We start from the raw sequence: 20,204 nt of genomic DNA on the forward strand, positions 1-20,204 counted from the left end.
TTAGTCACTTGACCAACATTTTTTGAAACTGACCTTATTTTCTCTCTTTGGCTGAATGATTGAGATTTTGAGGTACCAACAATCTCCTCGTTACATCCTTCATTATTACTTGTATCCAAAGAGGATTTGGAACCACTTGCTGCTGTAACAGAAGACAGAGAAAAAGTGTTCACTTAAATTAAACTGGCGATTTAAAACAAAAAAAGAAAAAAAAAGAATTTAAAATAAATTAGACAAAAATGAAATAGAATAAAAAAAATCAAATAGGTAAATAAAATCAAATAAAACAGAAATAAGAAAATAAGTTAAAAAGTTAGAGAAAAAAGGTGTTGCTAACATTTCATCACAGCTCAAAGCGCTTGACGTCACAGCAGAACTAAGACGTGTCAATTCACAAACCAGTCTGAAACTGCATATCAACCTGTAAAACTATACAAAAAAGTTCGTTCGACCCCACTTTCTAGGACCATAATGAGGCAAAGATTCATATGGATAGGGTATGTTCTGCAGATAAAGGATGACAAATTGTCAAAGATCATCCTAGCAGCTAACCATCTAGGGCCAAACGAAAAGCAGGCCGTCCACAAATGGGGTATGAGGAGGTCGTAAGGAAATATTAAAGAGGAATCGGAACTCCTGTGAGGGTGAAAAGAGAAAGACTTGAATAGATTGGGATGGAGAAGCAAGCATAGATGCTTTGGCCTCAGGCGGCTTGCTGCTGCAATGAGTCGTTAGTAGTAGTAGATCATGGTTATGTTAATGTCAACTTAATGAAAATGGCGGTTGAGCTGCCTTAGCTTACAAACACTCAAACTTTGAAAATCATCTTTGAATTGCATTCACACATAGGCTATCGGAAAAAAAAAATCTGAAGGTGATGTGGCACAGGTCCCACAGAAGTTACTTATTCTTCTAATTAAACGGCCCTTGTGTTTCAGGAGTCGTTTTTAAATAATTGCGACAAAATTTAAACTTTAGCATTAAGAGCGAGATATTGAGGAGGGGCAAATCCCCTCGTATACGTAATAATTTCTGTTCGTTTTAGGTTTTAGTGTTTCTCCTTGCTTTCAGTTAAAATAAACTTTTAAACATTTTTTTTTTAAATTTAATTTCGGATAGTTTTTCTAAATAACGCTAGGATATCTGGCTCCACATCCACAGAAAAAACCACCCTCTCCACAGAAATATGATCTGAACAATTCAATCCTGGTGAAAATTTACCACGGACATTTACTCTTAACATCTCGACGCGTAAAATTGAATCGGTAAAGAGAAAGCAAGACATAGAAAGAATTTTCGTATGGGACAAAACACAAAATCGCAAAGAAGGGAAGAACGAGGACAATAAACAGTCAGTGAAAATGAAAATTATGAAAATATTTCGGTCAAGACCTCCGCTTGACCGTCCTCAGTGCAGAATAAACTGATAAAAATATATAAAAAAAACTTAAAACAAAACACAAAACTAAAATATGATGACCCTTTCTCAGTAACGGTGAAGTTAGACTTTTACTATATTAATTTTACTGTTTTACTGTTAATTAATTCCTACTCCATCTACCTCTTTCAACATTTATCTGAAGCCTCACGAAGAGTAAGCAGTTTGTCCATTAAAATGTGCTTTTTTAGGAATCTGCCCTATCCCCACTTAAACAATGACTCCCTCCCCTCATTATAGCTGATATTCCATTACAGATCACCAAAAAATAACCTAATTTCATTACAAACAAAGCGAATCAACTTGGTTGAATCCACCACTACCACCGTGTGGCATTCCTTCTTTTGCAACTAGGAAGCCTAAAATATAGTTATTGATTCGTTCAAATCAATTAGCTTATCAGAATTTTAAATTGATTGCAAATTCATCATCTTCGGGGTAAAGTCGTAATTTGGTGCCCTAAAACGGCAGAAAACAAGACATTCCCTAGGCCCAATCTGTATGGTCACTTAAACAGAGATTTAAATTTACGTTTAAATCAGCCCCCTCCCAATTATCTTGGACCTTCGGTTTGATACAATCACCCATAGGAAAAAGCAAAACAAATAGCCTAAACATGCATCGACGATATTTCTTTTGAAAAAAAAATGTAAAATTTTACATTCTGAAGATCGGAGCTTGAAACTCTGATATGATGTATCTGATAAAGGGATTTTCAACAGAATCGCTTGCTTTTTTGGGGGGGTGTTCCTCCTTTTTGAAAAATGAGGCAATTTATCTCAGATTTTCAGTTTTGGGTGGGTAACAATGAACTGAAAGGATTGTATAGATTTAGAATCAGCAAATGAAGTTAATACTACCGGTTTAGCAATTGTCATGGGAATTCCATTTTTAGGTTTGGTGAATATTGACCCAAGTCACTTTTTACTACCAGTTTTTTATCCCAAACTTTTTGATAAGATTCAACTGTGAAGAAATTTTTTTTGAACCTGCTCATTTTATTTAGTTGAATAGGCTAATAAAAAGAAAGAGAGCCAATTTGACAGCTGGATAGTATGTTTAAATTTTGTTTTACTTTTGCTTTTTTTTCTTTTCTTTTTTTTTAATGTCTGAATATATAAGGGATTTAAGTTCAAGGGTGAGAAATGTCTTGTTTTGAAAGAGGTAGATTTTACATGGCCGGTAGAAGATCAAAACAGGGTATTTATGCAGGCAGGATGATTTTTGAGTATCTCTACTCTTTAACTATTCTATGGCGTAGGAAAATGTATAAATTAAAAGTCTACATCTGTTATAACCTACGGAAGCAATAAATCTTCTTTTAATTTTGGTTTGAATTTGCTTTTCTTTTAAGATTAAATACATAATAATTAAACATATTATATATTAAATAAATCGATCCCTTTGCCAGGAATCCTCGTCATTTAAAATTGAATGTATTTTGTTTCATTTTGCATGCAATTTAATTGCTGTTTTTATTTGAAAGTTTTACGCTATAAGTATTTCAAAATAAACTTATTCCTACAAAAAAAAAATATCCTGAAATATATTGCGTGTCACCACTGCTATTTTGGCGTCTGCCCTCCCCCTGGAGAATATTCCGTCGGCGCCCTTGCACACAGGAGAAACAATCAAGGGTCAAAGGGAAGAATTACCCCTCCTCTGAGCCGTTCCTAAGACACTCGTCCAGAAAAATTAACGGCTGAGAATGCACATTTTCCGAGTCTTCTTACCCCCATCATTGAAATTATTTAAATTTTGGAAGATATATCGATTATGAGACAAAGCACGCCGACTAAAACTGTCAGTAAAAGTAGAAAACAGCGACTTTTCGCTAACTCTTAAAGTTGTTTTGCTAGATGAATGAGACTCTAAGGGACATATCTAAATCCCAGATTAGGGCTCGGGAAGATGATTTCAGATTTTTTACATCGACCCATTCCCTGCTGACAAGACCTGAAAGATTCTGTGCAGACAGGTCTGAACACTGATAACTCAGATTTTCCTTTTTATTCTTTCTTATTCCTTGTTTCCAAGTTCGTCTTGGAGTCTGTTTCTCCTGGGCTGTAGGCATTAACCACGATTTGAGCCAAATTTGTTTCTTCTTCTTTTCAAAAGAAACTTATTTTGCAAGCATCTTTCAAGCCTTGAAACTTGCCAAGCTTGAAACACATTCTTAGACCTTCTTCTTCACCTCCTTGATTTTCTCCTTTTCTTTTTCTCAACTTCAACTAAGAGTCAAATCTACTGCACTGTATGCATTAGCCTGGATTTGAGCCGGATTCTTAGCCAAATATAAATATTTAATTAATATATTTTTTCTGTTTTTCACTTTTTTAAATAAATTTGTCAATTTGTCAATTATTGGTACCCTTGTCACATTGCCCTTTCCTAAAAGACTTTGCTTACTGACGCCCTTGTAAAATTGCCCCCCCCCCCCACCCGAAATGTTAATGCAGAAACTTCACAATACATTTCCAGACACTATATTACCTATATATTCATTCCTAATTCGAGCATAACAACTTTGTAAACTAAAGAAAATCCAATTTTGTAGTAATTATTCTCTTCTATTAAAGGTAGGCCTGAATCAAAAACGACGCTCTACCCATGTTCTCCCTAACAAGAGACTAACGCCTAAGAAGAGACTAAGAACAAGCAAAGCTACTTCAAGGTTTCGTTGGAGTGGGGGAGGCCAATTTTTGAAGGGTGAATTCGTTAGAATTTTAGCCAATTAAACTGAACTAATTTTTTTTCTTATAATCGTTATAGTTTATATATATATATATATATATATATATATATATATATATATATATATATATATATATATATATATATATATATATATATATATATATATATATATGTAAATATATATATATATATATATATATATATATATATTTACTATATATATATATATATATATATATATATATATATATATATATATATATATATATATATATATATATATATATATATATACATATGTAAATATATATATATATATATATATATATATATATATATTATATATATATATATATATATATACATATGTAAATATATATATATATATATATATATATATATATATATATATATATATATATATATATATATATATATATATATATATATATTTACTGATATATTAATCCGTTTAAAAAACAAAAAAAATAAATCAAATTTCTCTCTCATCACATTCTAATCATAAAAAAAAAGAACAGAAGAACGAAAAAAAAAATCCAAACAAGTATAAACCATCGCTAAAAAAAATACTTTATTTTCCAATTTATTTTTAAATAGCCAATGTGCTCAGCCACCCAAACGCCACTCGGAATATTATTCAAATTACCAGAGATAAATGAAATCGTTCGTGTGGCGTCTCAATATTCAAATAGAAAATCATCAGCATTCCGAGTAGCCTATCATATGAGTGAAGGGCCCCACCAACACGAAGGAAAATACTAAAAGCCGAAGAAAATAGACTATTTCAACCATTTCCAATGTATTCTTTCAATTATTGTATATACTGAATAAGGATATATAGTTAGTAATCTATTAAATTATATTATATAACTAAATGACATAATTGCAATAATTTTTTAGTGCCTTATTCCAACATTAATAGACAAAAAAGAGTCTACTTGAGATTAGGCAGATATCTGCCTTAATGGGGGAAAAAATTCAAGCATAGTCATAATTTATAATAAAGGGAGCAGTGACTAATTATTAATTAGTACATATAAAAGACTTGGATTTTCTTACTTAATAATGTACGTCTGTTTTCAGACAGAGTCCTCTTCTGCCGCTTTGGTTTTTTCCCCCTCAACTTCTTTCTTAGTCGAGGCGACGCTGAATGCCCAGCAACAATTTGACAAAGTATAAAGGTTAAGATTAACATCATTAACAATGGTACACATATCTCCACAGGACTTATTCCCTACAAGAGAAAAATTTACTGAAAAAGCAATATACACTAAGAGAGAAAGATTTCCTGCCCCTAAACGAGAACTACTCTTTATTAAAACTTAAAGGTACCGAAATAAATCTATTTGCCTCATTAGTGCTAAAACCTTATCTTTTATAATGTACCTTTGGATACTTTCATTTTACGTGACATTTTACTTACCTATTTATGCATAGGAATGCGACTTGTATAATTTTTTGGTATTTTTGATGCTCAATTGAGGGATTAAACGTATATAGCGTATATAACTTATAACACAAATTGAATTATTATAATACTATAAATTATTATATATTATATAATATAAAAAATATATATATATATATATATATATATATAATATTATATATAAAAAAATATTATAATATCATAAATAGTTTTATTATAATAAAAATAATCCCACCTCGGTTTATTCCTTTAGCTTAAAGCGATAGCAGTTTCACTATCCCTAAATTTTCTCAAGATTTCCCTGAAATTACCCGGATAAAACAACAACAACACCTTAACGGTCACCCCCCAGGAAGTAACAAACTTGTCCAAACTTATGAAGGGTGGCAAAATACACACTAAACCAATAAAAATCCAAAAATCTGGTCGCAATATACTTCCTTATCCACACCACATACCTTATAACAAAACATTTTCGTCAAATATAGTATTCTTTTCATATCCCAAAGGCCACAGTTATCAAAATTATACCCCTGACTATCCAGATTATCTAGAATCTGCCTGGAAATTAACGGTCGTAAAAACAAAGAAAGTTGTATTTACTCTGACTTTGAAAAGGGGCTTTTTTAGAAAGGGGAACCTTTTTTGGTCTCGACCATACAATGCGCGCTAAATCTTATTTTGTATGCCTTTTACTGTTTACTGTTTTAAAAAACTGTTTTAAAACAAAGTTTTTTACTGTTTTAAAAAACAGAGTTAAGAGAAAGAGTCAAACTTTAGCGTAAAGAGCGAGGCATTGAGGAGGAAGCAGCCCCTTTCATATACGAAGTAATTTCTGTTCGTTTTAAGTTTTAATGTCACTCCTAACTTTCATTTAAAAAAACTTGTTTTTTTATTAAATTCCTGAACGTTCTTTAATTAATGCATATTTTGATCTTGGCTCTCCGCATGTAAGTAATTAAAACGAAATTTGCATTTTTTTTTCTTGGGTAAATGGCTTTCTCATAGTTTTAATCAGAAGATTTTGACAAAAAAGGAGAGAGGGTGGAATCCTAGTCGCCCTCCAATTTTTGATTACTTAAAAAGGCAACTAGAACTTTTAATTTTTTTAAGAACATTTTCATTAGTAAAAAAATATACGTAATTTACGAAATGACTTACGTAACGAACTTCTATATTCGTATATTTTTATTGTGTATATGAGGGAATTCACCCCTCGTCGATACCTTGCTCTTTACAATAAAGTTTAAATTCTGTCCCAATTCCTTAAGAATGACCCTTGAATGACAAAGGCCGTAGAATAAATAGTTGAAGTTACTAAAAATACTTTAGCGTAAAGAGCGAGGTATTACGAGGAGGTAAACCCCTCATATGCGCAATAATTTCTGCTCGTTTTAAGTTTTAAAGCTGCTCCTCACTTTCAGTAGAAAAAAACTTCATATTTATTTTTTCATTGTTTTTTTAAATAATGCTAAAAAATCATGCGCCCCCGTCATTGAAAGTCTCTTCCCCCATGAGATGTTTTTCCATGGAAAGATCCTCCCACGTAACCCCCCCCCACCTCAACTCTCCCTCCCAAACCAAAAAAATCCCCCTGAAAACGTCCGTACACTTCCCAGTAACCATTACTATATGTAAACACAGGTCAAAGTTTGTAACTTGCAGCCCCTCCCCCAGGGACAGTGGGGGGGGGGGGGGTAAGTCATCCCCAAAGACATGGTTATTATGGTTTTCGACTATACGGAACAAAATGGCTATCTCAAAATTTTGATCTGTTGACTTTGGGAAAAAATGAGCGTGGGAGGGGTCCTAGGTGCCCTCCAATTTTTTTGGTCACTTAAAAAGGGCACTAGAAATTTTCATTTCCGTTAGAATGAGCCCTCTTGCAACACTCTAGGACCACTTGGTCGATACGATGAACCCTGGGGAAAAAAACAAAAAAACAGACAAACAAACAAATAAACACGCACCCGTGATTTGTCTTCTGGCAAAAAATACGAAATCCCACATTTTTGTAGATTGGACCTTGAAATTTTCTCTATTAAGTTCTCTAAAACGCTGAATACGATGGTGTGATTTTTGTTAAGATCCCATGACTTTTAGGGGATGTTTCCCCCTATTTTCCAAAACACGGCAAATTTTCTCAGGCTCGTAACTTTTGATGACAAAGACTAAATTTGATGAATCTTATATATTTAAAATCAGCATAAAAATACGATTCTTTTGATATATCTTTTAGCACGAAATTCCGTTTTTTTGGAGTTTCGTTTACTATTGAGTCGGGTCGTTTCTTAGTTTGCCCAGTAAAGCGCATTCATAGTTTGCCCAGTAAAGCGCAAATGATGTTCTGGTCTTGAGAAAGTATCGGGTTTGTCAGCTCTACTGATGTTAGTTTTTGCTCGTTTTGGGTTTGACTCGGCTATTTATTTTAATTTCTGTTCGTTTTGAGTTTCATTTATTTATTTATAGTGATTTGTGATTGTTTTACGGATCAAAGATTGTTTGACTTTATTTTTGCTCATTCTTGGCTCAACGGAGCTCTTTACTTTTCTTTGAAAAACTTGTTATGTTGAATTTTTTTTTCAATTAATAAGTATAAATGGAGGACGCAGTGTAGGCGCTCCGAAAGACGGTGGAGGATTGGTTTTCCAGAGGGATTGTCTACAGATTCATTAGGATACCCCTCTGACTGATCGTGTTTCAAACAGTAAGCTGCAGGTGGTTTTATCCTGCATTCTAGGGCTATAGTGAGAGAAAGGTTGAGATGGCTAGGATACGTTCTGCAAATGAAGGATGACACTGCCAAACATCGTTCTTTTCGACCAACCATCTAAAACAAGCAATACGGATCTGGCCCAAATCTTTCTTCTTCAATAACGAATACATACCAGTCAAAAACAAGACAGAATGGTGACAATACGTGGAAAACGTTGAGGTAAATAGTGTTGACCTTGCATTAAATAGTGTTGAACAACATTAAATAATGTTGACTCTAACTGAGTTGACCTTGGAGTAGCATCGTCGCTTCTCTTGCAGATTTGCTTTTGTTGCTGGTTTTCTTTAATTTTTTATGTTTATTGACATATAGCTGTTACCTTTGAGCTACTAAAGCGAATAAACATATTCACCTATTTTTTAAAGTGAGCTAGGCTCATGATACTACTTTTTACCCTTCAAAGAAGACACAAACATATAATAATGAGAACAAAATATACAAAAGTAAGTAAAAAATGGAAGAATTTGATACATACTTCAAAATAGAGTTTCTGGGTATCATCCATTGTTACTCCCGCTGTCAAGAAATATGATGCCATTGAACCCATTTGAATGATATAGATGGCGACAAGAAACCAAAATGCCTTCGGGTGAGTGTGTCTGCTCCACCAGTTTCTGTACAACGGAAGCAAGAATAACTTAAAGAATGACTGCCGACAAATCGTGAAAAAACCATGCTTTGGCTTAAGCTTAGGAAATGAAGTGCCTGAAAGTGATAGAATTTTGAATTCTAATATAAAAAGAGCATTTTGACCTGCATTTATTGCTACAGGATCTAAGAATTCTCCACGATTTCTATTTCCAGCCTCCAATTTCCATTTTAAAGCATAGAAAATAAAATTGGCAAGCGATGTTCAGATGAATGAAGGTGATGAAATGCAGATCACATCACTCCCAAATTCAATTTTCATTTCTCGATAAATTTTGTGCTTTTAAGAAAAAATAAACAAAACAGAAAGGGCTATTAACCCCGTACGTGTGGCCATATTCAGCGGTTAACCAAACTGACTCCCTCCACCCTCCTTAATGGCTGGAAAGATGTTTTTTCCCTCCCGCCTGAATTTAATCTTGGGTAGAAGCTTAAATATACCGGTTCAGGGCACTTTAATTATGAAAATTGTATCAATTTGAAAAATCTATTCTTTCAAAATTTCCGAATAGAAACCCTTAAAACAAATTCTCATTTTAGAGAACTGAGCTACGATAGCTCTTCATTCTAAGGGTGATTAGGGGTTTCCGCTTCATGAGCGGGGTCAAAACATTATAAAGTGAAACTCTAGCTAAAAAGAAATTATCTGTTTTCCAACATTCCCACTTGTTCTTCCTATATGCAATACGATTTTGAAAATTACAATTAATCAAGTAGTTTTTGTTAGGGCAGTTACCATACCCAAATGTGTTTCCACTTCAGTTCTAAAGGATAGTAATAATACCATCTTATTTATGAGCTTAGATATTAATTGAGATTTTAATTATTCACTGACATTCATCAGATGACTGAGGAAATAATAAGAGTTCAGTGGAATCAATCCACAAAATTTAAAGGACATCATGAAGCTTATAATTCATATTTAGTTGAAATGATACTACGACAGGTGAACTTGCTAATCCCGACTGTGAGAACTAAGAATAAAATTAGTAATAGAGATGACTATTCTCAGCCAAAAGTACATATTTATAGTAAATAAACAAATGTAATAGTTTTAAATGATTTATAGAAAGGGATAAATCAAGAAGAATATAGTTAGAGGAATTTTGCTCATTTTCTTATCGAAACTGTTTTTTTTTTGTTTTTTTTTTTGTTTTTTTTTCAAGAAAAATTGGGCTATTCAGCTAAAATCTCTGATTTTATAGAGAAAACTTTGTGGGACTCGAAATTTTGGCAACTTCACACAGAATTAAGCAAAACAAAAACACTGCAAGTAAAAAAAAAATAATATTAAAACATCATGGGAAACATAAAATCTTGTTTGTATGAGGTTTTTTATGTCATCTCACTCTCGTTTTATTAGTCAAGATAGTAAACTCGTATCCGGCTTAGAAAGGTCAATAATTTAGATTAATATAACACCTTATACATTTCTGTTACTACTTATTTTCAATTATGAAAGACCCAGGAAAGTTTTAAAAGTAATCCAGATTAACCATAGCAATTAAACAGGGCAACAGTTAAGTTATTAAATATTAAACTAATACTTTTTATTTCACCATTTTATTTCCAAATACCTAAATTGAAGTCATAGCTTTCTGGGAACAAGGGTTAGATTTGAGGGAATGCCCACTGTTCGTCACCTGGTTTACGTCTCAGAGCACCACTTGTTAGGTCACACAATTTATATTTGCACCACCCTCGTTCCGAATGATACCCCACACAACACGGTGTACGGGGTATTTTAAAGTGGGCCGGCTAGATTTACCTTATAATTCGGGGATGAAAAGAAAACCTTAAAAATAAAAACCTTTCCTGGTTTAGGTTTTAAATAATGTACCAAAAAGTTTTCTGCTCTTATTTTACTATACGTATTTTAATATTACTATATTTATTAAGTACTTAATTACGTAAAATTTTATATTTGATTTTAGTTTATTCTTTTACACTATTTTATAAGTAAAATATTCCAAACAAGTTTGCCAGACGTCCTTTGGAGAGTATGTCCTCCCTTTTCACCTCTATCCTCCCTTATTTTACAAGAAATTCATATTTGTCATCCAAATTGTGTTAAACCAAAACACTTAAATAACCATGATTCCCCCGACAGAGAACTAAACAGTATTAAAAATATATATTATAAATAAAATGTATAAAATTTTGCACATTGGAACAGAGCCTTTATGTTTTGGGATATTTGGAAATGGCATCTCCGAAGAACAGTGTTACACTGCACACAAGTCTCGCATTGGCAATATTGAACTAAATTGGCATAAATATATCATCATCACCATCTTCAATGAATAATCTTTTTGTCAAGTTTATCAAACAGTTCGTGGTAACGAACTGCAGTAAGGAGCGACCCGGCTCAATAGTAACCGAAACTCTAAAAACGGAATTTTGATAGAAATAGTTACATCAAAAGAATCGCATTTTAATGCTGATTTTAAATATATCAATTTTGTCAAGTTTAGTCTTACCCATCAAAAGTTTCTCTCCCCTCATGATAAATTCCTCCATGGAAAGATCCTCCCATGTAACCTCCTCCCCCCGACCCACCCCCCAAGCGAAAAAGTCCCCTTAAAAACATCTGTACACTTTATTATAACCATTACTATATGTAAACAATGGTCAAAGTTTGTAACTTGCAGCCCCTCCCCTGGGGACTGGGAGGATTAAGTCGTCCCCAAAGACATATTTATTAGGTTTTTGACTATCAATCAATCAATCAACATTTATTAATTCAAATTAAAAATATACAAAACAATATTGTTTATGACTAAGTTGAAAAGAATGGCTATCACCCACTCGTAAGTTATAAATACCTAATTTTTTCTAATTTTTCCTCTCCCTTTTGCCCCCCAGATGGTCGAATCTGGGAAAACGACTTTATCAAGTCAAATTGTGCAGCTCCCTGACATGCCTACCAATTTTCATCGCCCTAGCACGTCCAGAAGCACCGAAATTGCCAAATCACTGAACCCCTCCCCCAACTCCCCCAAAGAGAGCGAATCCAGTACGATTCTGTCAATCACGTATCAAGGACATTTGTTTATTCTATTCACCAAGCTTCATCCCGATTCCTCCACTCCAAGTGTTTTTTCAAGATTTCCCCCTCCAACTCCCCCCAATGTCAAAAGATCTGGTCGGGATTTGAAATAAGAGCTCTGAGACATGAATTCCTTCTAAAAATCAAATTTCATTACGATCCGATCATCTATTCGTAAGATAAAATGCCCCAATTTTCATGTTTTCCAAGAATTCCGGTTTCCCCCTCCAACTCCCCCGAATGTCACAGGATCTGGTCGGAATTTGAAATTAGAACTTTAAAGCACAAGATCCTTCTAAATATCAAATTTCATTAAGATCTGGTCACCCTTTCGTAAGTTACAAATACCTCAATTTTCAAAATTATCCCCTCCCCCAATTCCACCAAAGAGAGCAGATCCGGTCCAGTTATGTCAGTCACGTATCTTAGACAGGTTGCTATTCTTCCCATCCAGTTTCATCCTGATCTCACCGCTTTAAGTATTTTCTAAGATTTCCAGTCCCCCCAACTGCCCCCCCCCCAATTACGCTTGATCCGGTTGAGATTTAGAATAAGATACCTGAGTTACGAGGTCCTTCTAAATATGAAGTTTCATGAAGATCCGATCACTCCTTCGTAAGTTAAAAATACGTAATTTTTTCTTATTTTTCAGAATTACCCCCCCCCCCAAATGAGCGGATCCGTTCCAATTATGTAAATCACGTATGCAAGACTTCTGCTTATTTTTCCAACCACATTTCTTCCCAATCCCTCCAATCTAAGCGTTTTCAATCATTTTAGATTTCCCCACCCCAAACTTCCCCCAATGTCACCAGATCCGGTCAGGATTTAAAATAAGAGCTTTGAGACACGATATCCTTCTAAATATCAAATTTCATGGAGATCCAATCACCCGTTCGTAAGTTAAAAATACCTCATTTTTTCTAATTTTTCAGAATTAACCCCCCCCCCCCCCAACTACCCCAGAGAGAGCGGATCCGTTCTGGTTATGTCAATCATGTGTCTAGGACTCGTGTTTTTATTCCCACCAAGTTTCATCCCGATCCCTCCACTCTAAGTGATTTCCAAGTCTTAAGTTTCCCCCTCCCAACTCCCCCCCCCCCCAATGTCACCAGATCCGGTCGGGTTTAAAATAAGAGCTCTGAGCCACGATATCCTTCTAAATATCAAATTTCATTGAGATCCGATCACCCGTTCGTAAGTTAAAAATACCTCATTTTTTTATTTTTTCAGAAATACCCCCCCCCCCCAACTACCCCAAAGAGAGCGGATCCGTTCTGTTTATGTCAATCATCTATCTAGGACTTTTGTTTATTTTTCCCACCATGTTTCATCCCGATCCCTCCACTCTAAGTGATTTCCAAGTTTTAGGTTTCCCTCTCCCAACTCCCCCCCCAATGTCACCAGATCCGGTCGGGTTTAAAATAAGAGCTCTGAGCCACGATATCCTTCTAAATATCAAATTTCATTGAGATCCGATCACCCGTTCGTAAGTTAAAAATACCTCATTTTTTTATTTTTTCAGAAATACCCCCCCCCAACTACCCCAAAGAGAGCGGATCCGTTCCGTTTATGTCAATCATCTATCTAGGACTTTTGTTTATTTTTCCCACCATGTTTCATCCCGATCCCTCCACTCTAAGTGATTTCCAAGTTTTAGGTTTCCCTCTCCCAACTCCCCCCCCCCCAATGTCACCAGACCCGGTCGGGTTTAAAATAAGAGCTCTGAGCCACGATATCCTTCTAAATATCAAATTTCATTGAGATCCGATCACCCGTTCGTAAGTTAAAAATACCTCATTTTTTTTCAGAAATACCCCCCCCCCCCCAACTACCCCAAAGAGAGCGGATCCGTTTTGTTTATGTCAATCATCTATCTAGGACTTTTGTTTATTTTTCTCACCATGTTTCATCCCGATCCCTCCACTCTAAGTGTTTTCCAAGTTTTAGGTTTCCCCCTCCCAACTCCCCGCCCCCGTTACCAGATCCGGTCGGAATTTAAAATAAGAGCTCTGAGCCACGATATCCTTCTAAATATCAAATTTCATTGAGATCCGATTACCCGTTCGTAAGTTGAAAATACCTCATTTTTTCTAATTTTTAAGAATTGCTCCCCCCCCCCCCCAACTACCCCAAAGAGAGCGAATCAGTTCCGATTATGTCAATCATGTATCTGGGACTTGCGCTTATTTTTCCCATCAAGTTTCATCCCGATCCCTCAACTCTAAGTGTTTTCCAAGATTTTAGGTTTTCCCCCCTCCAACTCCCCCCAATGTGATCAGATCCGGTCGGGATTTAAAATAAGAGCTCTGAGACACAATATCATTCCAAACATCAAATTTCATTAAGATCCAATCACCCGCTCATAAGTTAAAAATACTTCATTTTTTCTATTTTTTACGAATTAACCGGCCCCCCACTCCTCCCCAGATGGTCAAATCGGGAAAACGATACGCTTGCGTCCCTGATAAACTTGCCAAATTTCATCGTCCTAGCTTACCTGGAAGTGCCTAAAATAGCAAAACCGGGACCGACAGACAGACCGACAGACAGACAGACCGACAGAATTGGCGATTGCTATATGTCACTTGGTTAATACCATGTGCCATAAAAACTTAGTTTTTTTAATTAATTTTTGCAAGGATAAAGGACATTGTCAAAGCTGATTTATACCTACATTGAAGGGACTTGCTGTGAATTTTACTAACAAAAGTTAGCTCCCGAACCTTCAAGGTACTTAGATCTCAGATCTTCAAGCTTTGTTAAAGGTATTTCGAAATGAAAGCAGCGCTATCTATGCTTGGTTAATTTTAAAACTAACCTATTAGAAATACCAAAAATACCAAATCTCCTCCTTTTATTTGAACAAATTTCCTCCTTTGAGACAATTTCAGATGGTAAACTTGATTTCAAATGAGTTAAATTTGGGGTTTTTTGAAAACCTAGTTTTAGCTACATTAATTTCAGGTAGCTTTAATCAGGGGGTGGGTCAACTATAGAGAAGGAATTATAACTATTATGTAATTAAAAAGTACATATTTTGTACATTATTTTGAAATTAAGAGGGAGGATGAATGATCTCAAACATATCTCGTAGCTCGGCCACTAACCTTAATTATACTTATTTTAAGGCTAAGCTATTTCGAATAGCCCATTTTGTAACAAATTAAAATTAATATTTTAACTTGATCTAGAAATTAACTCCTCCCAATTTGCAGCTGAATTTACGTCTGCACCTTAAACTTCAATATCTTAAACAATTTCTTTTAAACAGTTCGTGGTAACGAACTGTAGTAAGGAGCGACCCGGCTCAATAGTAACCGAAATTCTAAAAAACGGAATCGCATTTTGATGCTGATTTTAAATATATAAGTTTTTTACTGTTTTAAAAGGTAGAGTTGAGAAAAAGAGTTAAACTTTAGCGTAAAGAGCGGAACGTTGAGGAGGGAACAGCCCCTTTCATATACAGAGTAATTTCTGTTCGTTTTAAGTTTTAATGCAACTCCTTACTTTCAGTTAAAAAACTTGTTTTTTTATTTAATTTGGAAAAGAAGGCAGGTTCTTATCCCATAAGTAATGCTTAAAAACCTGAAACAAAGCCAACACATGAGCTAATACACATGTCATTTGCAAAACACCTACAAACACAAAGCACGTTTTTCAGATTAAACTTATTTATCGTGTAAATTCATTAAAATCTAGATAAGAAATCACGAGTTGACAGTTACATAGACAGGACTGCATCTAAAACTTTTGCGCGATAAGTTTAGAATTCCACTGGAGTTCCCGAACTTTCAACAATAGATTTAATCAGACTCTGAGCTAAGAAATGGTCTTAAGCAAATGAAATGGTTTTCAAATCGTCCCTGTGTTACTAAGTTAAAATACAAAGGGTTGGAATCCGGGAAAGGTGGAAAAAATGGAGTTGTGCGCCCGGATTATTTTATCTTCCGAAGAGATCTTTCAAGCCAACCACTGGAAGGACCTTCCTTATGAAACATGAACAGCAAGCGCAAATGATATAAGAGAGACAGGGAATTATTCAACTTGCCACGGGGCCCGTCCCTCGTCAAAATCCTAAATTTTCCTCAATCTCTGGGCAATTATTATTTCAAATTATAAAATAAGATGTGTCTTTATTACTGCCCCCCCCCCCCCCCCCGAGAAAAATACCTGTGTGTGTACATGAAAACAGTAACAACTAAAACGTGTAAAAATATAAAAACATAGAAAAAATTTATAAGACAGTGAATATAAGAAAAAAACTTATTTATACAAGTCCGAATATTTACTTAGCATCTGGAAGCATGTATCAATAAAATATTACAACGGGCAAGATGTCAGATACAGGGGCGGATCCAAGGGTCAGGCGGACCACGGGCCCTCAAGTTTTTCTGGTGCCGTCATTTGTCTTTTTTACCCTTTTTTTAAATAAATTTGTCAATTTGGTTAATTTTAGGCACCCGTCACATTCCTCCCCCCCCCAAAAAAAAATATTGCTCTAGCTAGATCCACCTTTGGTAAGCTATACATTATTGTACGTCCGAATTATCAACGGTATACTAATTTAAAAAAACTTTTCCACAAAATAAGTTTTTCAAAAGAATTAAAGAGCTGCATTAAACCAAAACTGAACAGAAAAAGAAACAAGTAATCTACCAAGCATACAACTAACACAAATGACTTACAACCCTATCCCCAGGGCAATGAGGGATTGCGTCACCCCTAGAAGCATTGTCTTAGTTCTTTGAACGATTTTAAGCAAAGTCATTATCTCACAATTTTAATCATATTTGTTTGGTGAAGAGGGGTTGTCAGAAGGGGGGAGCCAGCTGCCGTCCATCACTTTTGACTCTTAAAAGAGAACTATAAATTCCAATTTTTAGCCAAATTACGCTCATCTAAAATATATACAACTATCCCTTTCATAAAAACCTTAAGAAACCCCCTGAGCATAACTTATCCTTTCCCCAAGGCTCTGGGTTTTCTTTCAACCCCAAAAGTCTTGTTATATGATATTTAGGCTGTTTTGAATAAAATGGCCGGGAAAATACGACGTGTATGTGTGTGAGGAGGGGATAGCTGCCCTCCGATCACTTTGACTCTTAAAAAGAGAACTAGAACTTCGGATTATCAATCCAATGAGCACCTTCCGAAATTTATATGACCACGCTTTCAATCAAAACCTTATACAACCCAAAGGCATAAGTTACAATCCTTGCTCTGAGGGCTGGGAGGATTTGTTACCTCAAAGACTTATTTTCCGGACCTTTTAAATACGTTGAAAAAAAAAAAAATTAGCGTTGGAAAAAATGGCTATTTCAAAACCTTGATTGGAAGTGTTCGGGGAAATGATGGGTGTGGGGGGAAATTCGCCGTCTGGTCACCTTCGACCATTAAAAAGGATACTAGCCCTCTCAATTTCGAACCAAATGAGCCCTTTTGAAGTTTCTACGACAACACTTTCTATAAAAACATTTTATGCCCAATGGCATAAATTACACCATTTGCCATGAAGGGCCGTGGGGAGGGGGGATCATCATCAAAGACACAATTTCCGACCCTTTCAAATACGTTTCACAAAATGGCTATCTCAAAATTTCGATTGGACATGTTTGGGGAGATGGTGGGCTCGGGAGGGAGGTGAATTGCCCACCAATCGCTTTCAACTATTGAAAAGGGCACTAGCCCTCTCAATTTCCAAACAAATGAGCCCTTTTTGAAGTTTCTACGACACCACATTCTATAAAAAAAAACCTGATATGTCCCCAAGGCGTAACTTACAAAGTTTACCCTGAGGGCTGTGGGGGGAAGGGGGGTTGTCATTCTCAAAGACACATTTCCTGGATCTTTCAACTATGTTGTACAAAATATGTATCTTAAAATTTTGATTGAATTTGTTTGGCGGGAGAGGGGGGTTAGTTGCCCTACAATCTCTTTTGACTTTTAAAAATGGGCACTAGCCCTTTCAATTTCCAATCGAACGAGTCCTTTTTGAAGTTTCTGCGACAACCCCTTCGATACGAAGTGCCTGTCTAAACAAAATTAAATAATACATTTTGCTATTGCGGTCACTATGATACGTAAAAATTTTAGGTATATGAAACAGTTCGTGGTAACGAGGTAACGTGGTAAAGAGGGAATAGTCCCTTCCATATACGGAGTAATTTCTGTTCGTTTTAAGTTTTAATATCGCTCCTTACTTTCAGTTAAAAAAAAAAACTTTTTTTTTAATTTAATCTTTATTGGGGCGTCCGGTAAGCAAGTTTTTCTGTAAGGTTTTGGAATTTATGTTTGGATATGAGGAAACACTTAGACCGGAGCAAGCGGGATTCATATCGACGTTTACTACTGTTGACCATATTTTTACTTTGGAGGTATTGAGAAGGAAATATGCTAGAGGGAGGAAGTGTCGGCTAGGCATAGTATTTTTCAACCTGAGGAGTGCTTTTGAATCGGTAAATAGAAAGTTGTCAATCGAAAGCATTAAATATAGGCCATATTGTTTTGTAGTAATAATAGCAGAGATGTATTGGAGCATGATGTTTGTAGTGGAAGATTATAGGATAATTTAACACTGATTACGCCTCGTGTGGGAGTAAAATAAGGATCTAATTTATCTCATGATTTATTCTCACAGTTTATTAATTATTTACAAGGTTTTATGAAAAATAGTCGAGACACTCGTGTAAGTTTGGATTGATTTAGGCTATTGATTATGTTACTCGCGGATGACAGCTCTAGCCGCTGATAGTGGAGATAATCTCCACTAAGTTACTAATTTTGACCAGTGTTTACACATAGTAATGTTTATTGGAAAGTTTACAGACGCTTTCAGGGGGATCTTTTGGTTGGTTTGGGAGGGGTTGAGGGGGGGAAGTTATACAGAGGAACTTTTCATGGAGGAATTTGTCATGGGGGAAGAAAATTTCCATGAGGGATTTTTTTTTTCATTTTTTAAAGAACAATGAAAAAAAAATATGAAAAAGTTTTTTCAACTGAAAGTAAGGAGCAGCATTAAAGCTTAAAACGAACAGAAATTATTACGCATACGAGGAGTTCACCTCCTCCTAGTACTTCGCTCTTTACACGAAAGTAATTTTATTAATTTCAGCTATTTATTCTACGGCCTTTGTGATTCAGGGGTCATTCTTAAGGAATTGATAAAAAATTTAAGCTTTACTGCAAAGAGCGAGGTATTACGTATATATATTTATTACGTATATGAGGGGGTGAGCCCCCTGATATACGTAATAAAAACATACGAATATAGAAGTTCGTTACTTAAGTTAATTCGTAATTTGTGTATATTTTTACTAATTAAAACGTTCGTAAAAAATTTCTAGTTGCCATTTTAAATAACCAAAAAATTGGAGGGTAGCCAGGCCTACTCCCCCGCTTTTTTTCTCAAAATTGTCCGACCAAACTACGAGAAAGCCATTAGCCATAAAAATAAGTTAACATGCAAATTTCGTTTTAATTATTCATATGCGGAGAGCCAAAATCAAAACATGGATTAATTCAAAAACGTTTAGAAATTCAATAAAAAAAACAAGTTCTTTTAACTGAAAGTAAAGAGCGATATTAAAACTTAAAACGAACAGAAATTACTCCGTATACGAAAGGGGCTGTTCCCTCCTCAACGCCCCGCTCTTTACGCTAAAGTTTGACTCTTACTCTTAACTCTACTTTTTAAGAAAACAAAAAACTTTAGCGTAAAGAGCAAGGCGTTGAGGAGGGGAAAACCTTACAAACTTTGAGGAGGGGACAACCTCCTTACTACAGTTCGTGGTAACGAACTGTAGTAACGAGCAACCAGGCTCAATAGTAACCAAAACTATAAAAACAGATTTTTGATACCAATATATGCATCAAAAGAATCGGAATTTTATGCTGATTTTAAATATATAAGCATCACCAAGTTCAGTCTTACCCATCAAAAATTCCGAGCCTGCGAAAATTGGCCTTCTTTTCAAGAAAGGGGCAGACACCCTCTAAAAGTCATAAAATCTTAATGAAATTAAACCATCAGATTTAGCGTATCAGAGCGTATTTAGCGTATAGAGGTTTCAAGCTCCTATCTGCAAAAATGTAGAATTTTGTATTTTTTGCCAGAAGAAAGATCGCGGATGCGTGTTTATTTGTT

General features: G+C 35.1%; 1 protein-coding gene across 1 annotated transcript in view; it reads right to left on the bottom strand.

Annotated features, from left to right (window-relative positions):
* Positions 1 to 33: 33 nt before the first annotated feature.
* LOC136042203 (protein phtf-like) overlaps positions 34 to 20,204 on the bottom strand; it is a gene marked incomplete at its 3' end in the record, with an annotated part of 48,774 nt that continues 28,603 nt past the window's right edge. Inside the window, exons 3-5 of the mRNA XM_065727138.1 lie at positions 8,837 to 9,066; positions 5,216 to 5,390; positions 34 to 142 (exon numbers count right to left, since the gene is read on the bottom strand). Coding sequence (XP_065583210.1) covers positions 34 to 142; positions 5,216 to 5,390; positions 8,837 to 9,066 — 514 coding nt within the window. The remainder of the gene's footprint in view (positions 143 to 5,215; positions 5,391 to 8,836; positions 9,067 to 20,204) is intronic.

This window comes from Artemia franciscana, unplaced genomic scaffold (assembly GCF_032884065.1).
Source record: "Artemia franciscana unplaced genomic scaffold, ASM3288406v1 PGA_scaffold_75, whole genome shotgun sequence".
Classification (NCBI taxonomy): Eukaryota; Metazoa; Arthropoda; class Branchiopoda; order Anostraca; family Artemiidae; genus Artemia; species Artemia franciscana.